The sequence below is a fragment of the Poecilia latipinna genome, unplaced genomic scaffold, assembly GCF_001443285.1.
Source record: "Poecilia latipinna isolate Pla-1442-1.1 unplaced genomic scaffold, P_latipinna-1.0 Scaffold1986, whole genome shotgun sequence".
Classification (NCBI taxonomy): Eukaryota; Metazoa; Chordata; class Actinopteri; order Cyprinodontiformes; family Poeciliidae; genus Poecilia; species Poecilia latipinna.
The window spans coordinates 33,184-41,437 of NW_015114602.1; the positions used below are offsets into that span (position 1 = coordinate 33,184).

The 8,254-nt window shown below is 44.0% G+C and overlaps 1 protein-coding gene across 4 annotated transcripts in view; it reads right to left on the reverse strand.

Annotated features, from left to right (window-relative positions):
* Positions 1 to 8,254, reverse strand: part of LOC106935604 (microtubule-associated tumor suppressor 1 homolog) — a 61,032-nt gene that overhangs the window by 21,616 nt on the left and 31,162 nt on the right. For 3 of the 4 annotated variants that reach the window (XM_015016151.1, XM_015016152.1, XM_015016150.1), the window contains exons 6-7: positions 6,103 to 6,258; positions 5,608 to 5,751 (exon numbers count right to left, since the gene is read on the reverse strand). In XM_015016151.1, coding sequence (XP_014871637.1) covers positions 5,608 to 5,751; positions 6,103 to 6,258 — 300 coding nt within the window. The remainder of the gene's footprint in view (positions 1 to 5,607; positions 5,752 to 6,102; positions 6,259 to 8,254) is intronic. The other variant, XM_015016153.1, reaches the window with a different exon arrangement.

Genomic DNA, 8,254 nt, shown 5'->3' on the forward strand with positions numbered 1-8,254 from the left:
ACCACTGCTGGCCTCTGGTGGCGACTCAACATGCAGTTTATTAAATAAAGAGCAAGGTTATTCGACCTTTTTCCAAACTGGTTCAGTTTAAACTCAGTTAGCTAAAAGGCAGAAGCAGCATGTACTGATCTACTTCCTGATTCACACCTTTACTTCGGGGTCAAAGGTCGCCAGACACGACACAGGCCATAAATCTGTGCTTTAAAATATAAAGAAATGTCTGAACTCAGGGCATTTTCAGACATTAAGATTCATCTACACCTTAAAGATTGTTTGAAAACTATGGAGAGAAATTTGTTCCAATATTATTGAAAGCAAATAACACATCTAAAAAACGTAAAGAAAAAATGCATTTTAAAAATAAAACTTTGTAAATTATTCTCAAACGTATTTTCTGATTAAGTTGTTTTTTTTTTTCCTCCTGGGATTAAACACGGCCGCCCAGAGATTAGCCAATCTGCATCAGATTAAAACTGTTTGGCTCCTCAGATTTCTCTAAACAGAAACAGAAACTCTGTTTTCTCCAGAGCGGTGACTGAGGAAGAGGAGGAGGCGAAGGACGGAGCGCGTCCTGTTCATGTCGCATGGCGCCGCTGAAACAGCCGGCGGCCATCTTTATTCGCTGCTGAGCTACTCGTGCAGAAAGCGTCCACGCTCGTCTGCGTGAACACAACTGACAGGCAGAGCTAAAGGGACGATCCACACAATACTGCAGGCAACAATGGCTGCCGAGGAAGAGGAGGAGGAAGGGCGGGAAGGCTAGGGGTTAGACTGACATCACAAACAGTGAGAGGAAGAGGATGGCTGGCTCATGATGAAGATGAGAGGAATGAAACCAGACTGGGACAGACTGGGACAGATTGGGATAAACTGGGACAGACTGGGAAAAACTAAGAAAACATGAAACAATAACAATGAATCACCTCAGACAAACTTGGACAAAAAAGGACAATTTGGGGAAAAGTGGAACAAACTGGGAAATGCTTAAATCTATGAAAGTGACAGAGAAAAGGACGACGAGAAGACGATGAGACAGAGGACAGCAGTTGGATGATTGGATGTTGGTTGGATGTTTGGATGGTGGTTGTATGGTGGTTGAATGGATGATAGTTGGATGGTGGTTGAATGGATGATGGTTGGATGGTGGTTGGATGGTTGGATGGTGGTTGGATGGTTGGATGGTGGTTGGATGGTTGGATGGTGGTTGGATGGATGGTGGTTGGATGGATGATGGTTGGGTGGTTGGATGGAGGTTGGGCGGTGGTTGGATGGTTTGGTTGGATGCTGGTTGGGTGGTAGTTGGATGATGGTTGGGCGGTGGGGTGATGGTTGGGCGGTGGTTGGATGGTTTGGTTGGGTGGTGGTTGGATGGTTTGGTTGGGTGGTGGTTGGATGGTTTGGTTGGGTGGTAGTTGGGTAGTAGTTGGTTGGTGGGTGGATGGTGGTTGGGTGGTTGGATGGATGATGGTTGGATGGTGGTTGGGTGGTTGAATGGATGATAGTTGGATGATGGTTGGATGGTGGTTGGATGGTTGAATGGATGATAGTTGGATGATGGTTGGATGGTTGAATGGATGATAGTTGGATGATGGTTGGCCGGCCGGGTCCAGACCTGCGTGGAACACCACGGTGTTTTTCCTGCATCCTGGCAGAAGCTGAAGGTTTCGGAAAAGTCCTTTAGCCGTCAGCTTCACATGGAAGTTGGACAGCGAGAGTCTGGGAGACCAGAGCATCGTCTCGCCTCCGGGTGGTCTCCGGGTCGCCTCCGGGTCGTCTCCGGGTCGCCTCCGTACCAGGAGGATTCAGGTCCTCAGGATAAATCAGCACCAAGGTCGTTTCCTCCCTCAGATGAAGAAACGTTCAGCCAAGATAAACCCGGGTTCCGACCGACTGGGTCTTCGTCCGTGTTTCTGCTTTCACCACGTGGGTCCAACCGAAACCGAGTTTCTCAGATTCATGCAGGAATCAGAGTCCGTTAATCTTCCAGCTGCTCTTCGTCACATCGAAGCCACAGAAAAACACAAACGTACGACGAGGAGGAGGAGGAGGAGGAGGAGGAGGAGGAGGAGGAGCGTTTCTGTCGTACGACTCAGAGAGGAGGGAGAAAATGGCACCAAAAATAGTCGACTTCTTCTCCTCCGTCACTCAGGTGGAAAAACAAGAAGAAAAGAGGGAGAGAAACGGAGATGGAGGAAGAGGAAATCCTCTCTGTGTTCACTCAGAGTTTGTTTTTCGATTCACACAAAGACGAGCGCGTCCACCACCCCTCTGCTGCTGCAGCTCTGCTGGGCAAACACAGGGAGGAGGAGGAGCAGGAGGAGAGAGAGGATGGAATAATCTCCCTCCACTTTCCCTCCATTTAAAGAGCCATAGATAAATCAAACTGGTGATGAAAGGAGCTCAGAGAAGACTGAACACACACACACACACACACACACACACACACACACACACACACACACACACACGCACACACACACACGCGCACGCGCACGCACCTCTGCCAGCAGCAGGTTGAGTAGAAAAGACCCAAACCAGGCGACAGTTCAGTAAAACTCTGCAAGGGACAGAGTGGACATGAGGACAGAGTGGACATGAGGACAGAGTGGACATGAGGAGAGACGGACGTCCTCATTTATTACTTAGTAACTAGTAATCTAACATGACTATTCCTGCTCCAGTAATCAGATTACAGTCACCCATTCAAGTCACTCCTTACTGTTATTTTCCTCAGTAAACGGATCTGTTGTTGTTTTCGTCTCGGATGAAAAACCAGCAGACAAAAACGATGGAGGAAGCAGAGAGGGGAGCGTTGTCTACCAGAAAAACATTAAATATTTAGTTTATGTCATCGCTAACGACGACGACATCAAGGTCACAAAGTGCTGCTGTTACCGACTTAAAAATACTGGAGACAGAAAAACTAGATCAGTGTTTTTCAACCTTTTCTGAGCCCAGGTACATTGTTTTAATTGAAACAATCAGAGGAACACCACCAACCAAAAATGTAAACAAAGATACTCTGTAGCCGCCTATATATAGTCATTCTTATTAAAGTGTCTTGAATAGGAATCAAATAAACACCAAAATGTATTTTTATCATATTTTACATTTCTTATTTCAAATTGCACTTAACATGTCCACTTCAAAAATACACCTGAACAGCCACAACACTGTCATGTGTGGCACTTTGCAGATAATTAATTCGTTTTCAAAAAAATCTTTTAAGACCAATTACCGTATTTTCCGGACTATGAGCGCACCATGCTATAAACCGCACCTTCAATTTTTTTGAAACCCCACGGAAACTTACATACATCAGTCACACCGGCTACGGGCCGCTGGTCATAGACATCAACGTATATGATGTCTCTGCCGCTCTCAGTTTTCCATAAGGAACCAGCCTCTCATATAAGACATTTCTCCGTCGTGCCTGCTGCTAGCATGTGGTTGTTCTAAATGAAAATTAGCACTTTCTTCTTTGATTTCCAATTTTGACTTCCAATGATTCACTTCCTGCTAAAGAGCCCCCTGGTGGTTGAAGAAAAATCCACAGAAAAGTCGCATGTTCAAAGTGTAGGAAAGAAGTAGCAGCTTATAGTCCGGAAAATACGGGAGGTGAAATTGGATAATTTCCACGACACACCTGACGATCACTCACGGTACACTAGTGTGCTGCGGCACAGTGGTTGAAAAACACTGAACTAGAGCACGAAAAATCCCCCTAGTGTAAAATGGAGGATCTACTCGACAAAGTTTTATATTTTGTGATAATTTATACATTTAAACACCATTAATTGTACTTTATTGTAAAAAAGAGAAAGCAGAAATCCTGTCATGATAAGAAATTTATCAGGTAAATGATACGAGGAGCCACTACCAATAGATCCCAGAGCAGGCTTACTAGCCGATTACTGATCCATAGATCCCAGCCACTTCAATAAAATAACACTGAAACAGCATGCAAAAAAATTACTTTCAAAAAATGTCTTATTGTATTTACATTGTTTTTAATTTTAAAATTAATATTTAAAATGTAAATATTAAAATCTAACATGTTTATTGTAAACATTTTTTACAGAATGAAATCAGCTCATATCAGCTGCGTATCAGGAGCTGCTCAGCACCAGATGGACAAAAATAACCCATAAAACCAGACAGCTGCCAAAATACTGCATCGATATTTGAATAAAACTCTTGGAGTCGCGACTCGGCTCCGTCAACATGACAGAACAAGACCCACCAGGTGGTGGCAGCAGAGAGCTGCGACTAAAATTCCAGAGCTAGCCGTTAGCGAGACGCCGCGAACATATTGAACAAGATCTGATTACACACACCTTGTTGAAGCAGGAAAACTGGCTTCAACAAGCAGCCAGAGATATTATGGGATGGATTAGATCAGAGCAGATTCATGGGTTAGAATGGCCTAGTCAAAGTCCAGACCTGAATCCACCTGATGTTAACAGATATTCTCCATCCAACCTGACTCAGGAATCTGATCCAGCAGGTCCCAGCTTCAAACCAGCGCCCCCAGCTGGCAGAGGGCATAGCTTCACCTGCAAGGTTTATAAATTTTTAATTGCTGCATGTTTTTAGATTTTTTCACATTAAAGTTCAGTAGAAGAAAAAAACCTAATGAGACTTTAAACTGCAGACGGGTGGATGGTAAACGGAGCTGCATTCGCCTCAAAGAATCCATAAAGTTTGACTTCAATCCAGACAAAAACAGAAAACCACAGAGAGCCTTTGAAGTCCTCAGCCAATCAGAGCCAGGCACGCTGCTGCACGTTTAAGGCGTTAGCGAGGCGGCGGAGCTGCGACGACGCTGACGGCGAGTCCACAAGGAGGCCGGGGGGTCACTGCAGACGGACTGCAAACGGCCCAAAAATACACAATAAACACGTTTAAACGCCAATAACGTGCAGGAACAGAAACAACGGAACGTATTCAGATCAGAGTTTAAAACCAGCAGATTAAAGGAGGATTTCTCATATTCAGGATCGTCTGATATAAAAACTAAATGTTTATTAGTATTGCAGCTCCACTGTCAGCCCAGTTTAATTACAGCTTCCTGGTTCCGACCCGTTTCTGTGGTTCAGCTCAAATTCAAAGGAATTTGCTGCTCACAAATAATCACGGAGAAACATTCACAGTCATCATAATCCAGATTATTAAAACTGCCCTAATCTAGAGACTTTTAGAAATTATGACAATGTTTTTCATTTCCTCTCAGATAATAAACTTAAATATTAACTTTAGCTTTAATATAGTTACCTCCATACTAAGCACTTAATATTTAGCTCAAAGCTAAATTTTAAGCTTGCTAACTAGATATTTAGTTTGTTAGCTTAATGCTAAATATTTAGCTTGCCAACTAGATATTTAGTTTGTTAGCTTAATGCTAAATATTTAGCTTGCTAACTAGACATTTAATTTGAAGTTAATTTTTAGTTTGCCAACTTAATATTTAGCTCCAAACTAAATAGTTAGAAAGCTAAATATTAACAACCAGTCCAGATGAAGGTTCTCGTGTTGCTGCATTATTGCCGTTTCCATGACAACAACCCGTTTCTGGAAGCCCCTCCCCCTGCCTCTCAGGTGGCTTACCTGTGCTGTTCAGGCGACTGAGCCGGGTCGAGCCGTTCCTCTGCAGTGGGGGCTTTGCCGACCCGGAGGGCGCCGCCTTCGCCACCGGCTGGCTGCCAGGAGTTCTGATGGAGTTCTGGTTGGTGCCGGTCGGGCTCTTCAGACCTGCAGGTCCAACAGAGGAGACGTCAAACACCATCACCTCTGACTGGAGTCAGAACCGGGTCAGCCAGAACTCGTCTCTGCAGAATCAGCCAGTTCTGCTCCGACGGTCCCACCTGTTCCTGACCCAGACACAAACATCTGCCCGGCAACAGACCCAGCTGATAATCCCCCAAGGGTCAAAGGTCACATCTGGAAGGAGGATCATCACCGCTGCAGCCTTCGCCATGAAATCAGTCCTGATTTCAACTCTGAAACCAGAACCAGAACCAGAGCGATCCTGGTGCCATCGTTCTGCTGGTTTTACCGGACCTGGAGGTTCTGCCTTCCTGTCCCGGTTTAAAGCCTCCTCACCTGTCGTCGCCCTGGCCTGCAGAGACGGCGCTCTGCCCCTCATGGCGGCCGCTGGAGGCTTGGGGGCGGAGCAGGACGAGCCGTCACTGGGAGTACTGGTGCTGCTGCTGCCTCTGCTGGGCGGCTCATCGGGTTTCGACCCGGCAGGAGACAGAGCTGAAGGAGAGAAAACGCTTCAGGTTCAACCAGCATCACATTCCTCCATTTTCATTCAGGTCTCATTTAATTCTAAAAAACCTTCGCTGGTCTTAAAGGGCCAGTAGTCTCTGTTCTCCAGACACGTGGCGGCCATTTTATAGCATGATCAAGTAACTATGTTGCCTTCTCATAGTTGCATCAAATATGACCTAGGAGAAATTTAGGTCTTCCTGCCTTAACGCCTTGAAATTGGGCCTCTGTCTCTTTAAGAAACTCCTCTGTCTGAAGCTCCGCCTCCAGGAAGTCATCCAACATGGCTCCTCTATTAACCCTTTAACGTTTTTACCAGCGTTGCTCTGAGCAGCAGCTCCTATAATAGCTCAGCAGTTCCAGCTGTTTGCTAATTGCTGTTGGCTAGTCTGAAGGAGCTGAGAAGGGGAGGAGCTGCATCTCGGAGGCGGGGCTAGGCCCACCCAGCTCCATTAAAATGTTTGTTACAACAGAACCCGTCAGAATCAGAACCTTCAAACTGATTGGAAAACACAAAGCATCAAATTTAGAACCAGTTCAGAACCACAAGTCCTGCCTAAAACGGACCGAAGAGGAACTAGAGTTTAATTTTATCAACTTTTTATTTTATTAACAAAAGGCAGATATTATGGCTTTTCTTTAATAAAAACATTTGCTTATTTTTTTCCAATCTGTTGTCCAAATTTAAAATTGCAATTTATTTTTCTTTAATTGAATTTCTACATGAAGCGTCTTTTTTTGTTGTTTTTCTTCTTGACTCTCAACTTGGAAGAAGGTAGATGTTGCATCTCAGGTGAATGTTCCTGTTTTCAACCACAGAACCAGAACTCAAACCAGAACCAGAACCCGACAACACGGCCAGTCTGATCAGAGAGCATGAATCACGCCGATCCATCTGTGTGGAGGTGTTTCAACACCTCCACTGCTCTCAGGGCCAGCATCACCATGGTAACCAGCTGCTCTAACCCAGTCTGGTTTCCGTGACAACCCGATCACACCATCAGGAACTTGTCAGTGTGTGAAAAGAGAAAGTCAAAAATATGTTTACAAGATCAACTCCATTCCTGGAGGAGGAAAAGGCAAAATATACGAATAAAAACCTACACTGAAACTGACCTTTACCTGTCAGTAAAGGTCAGGTTACTGTCAGTAACCTTTACTGATATCCATATAAATGATGGATATCTAAATATCCATAATTTATATATTCTTGTTCAGTTCATGCTATGTACTAATATTTACTTTTGATTGATTTTGCTGTACAAACAGAACATAACGTATTAACCTGTCATTCATAGGTTGTCATTCACAATGACAGGGGTGTCAAACTCCAGTCCTCTGCTGTCCTGCAGTGTTTAGATGTGCCACAGGTAAAAAACAGTGGAATGAAATGGCTTGATTACCTCCTCCCTGTGTAGATCGGTTCTCCTGAGCCTTGCTAATGACCTAATTATTCTTTTCAGGTGTGGTGCAGCAGAGGCACATCTAAAAGTTGCAGGACAGAGGCCCTGGAGGACTGGAGTTTGACACCCCTGTCACGAGAGGACCCAAATTTGGGTCCTCTCGTGAATAACAGGTTAAAATAAGCCAGATGTTATCCAAATTAAAATAAAATGAGATAAACTAAACTGATTTTTTACTTAATATTAACAAGAATAGATCTATTTTCTTTCTATTGTAAATACAACAGAAGCAAAATAAGCTAAACTACAATAATATGAGTTTATCAGGATGGTAACAACATGAAGCTGTACAGTAAGATAAGGTCATTTAAAACAGCACAAATATAGATCAGGCAGGTTAAATTAATCTAATGTAAAGTAAATAAGGCATATTACGCCAATGTAAGATAAAGTAAAATAAGGTAAGATAACATGAACAAATATGAGCTAAGGGCAAGCTAAGGTAAAGTAAGAATGAGTTAAGAAATATTAGCTAAAGATACAGTAAGGCAGAGGTTCCCAAACTGTGGGGCGCGCCCCCT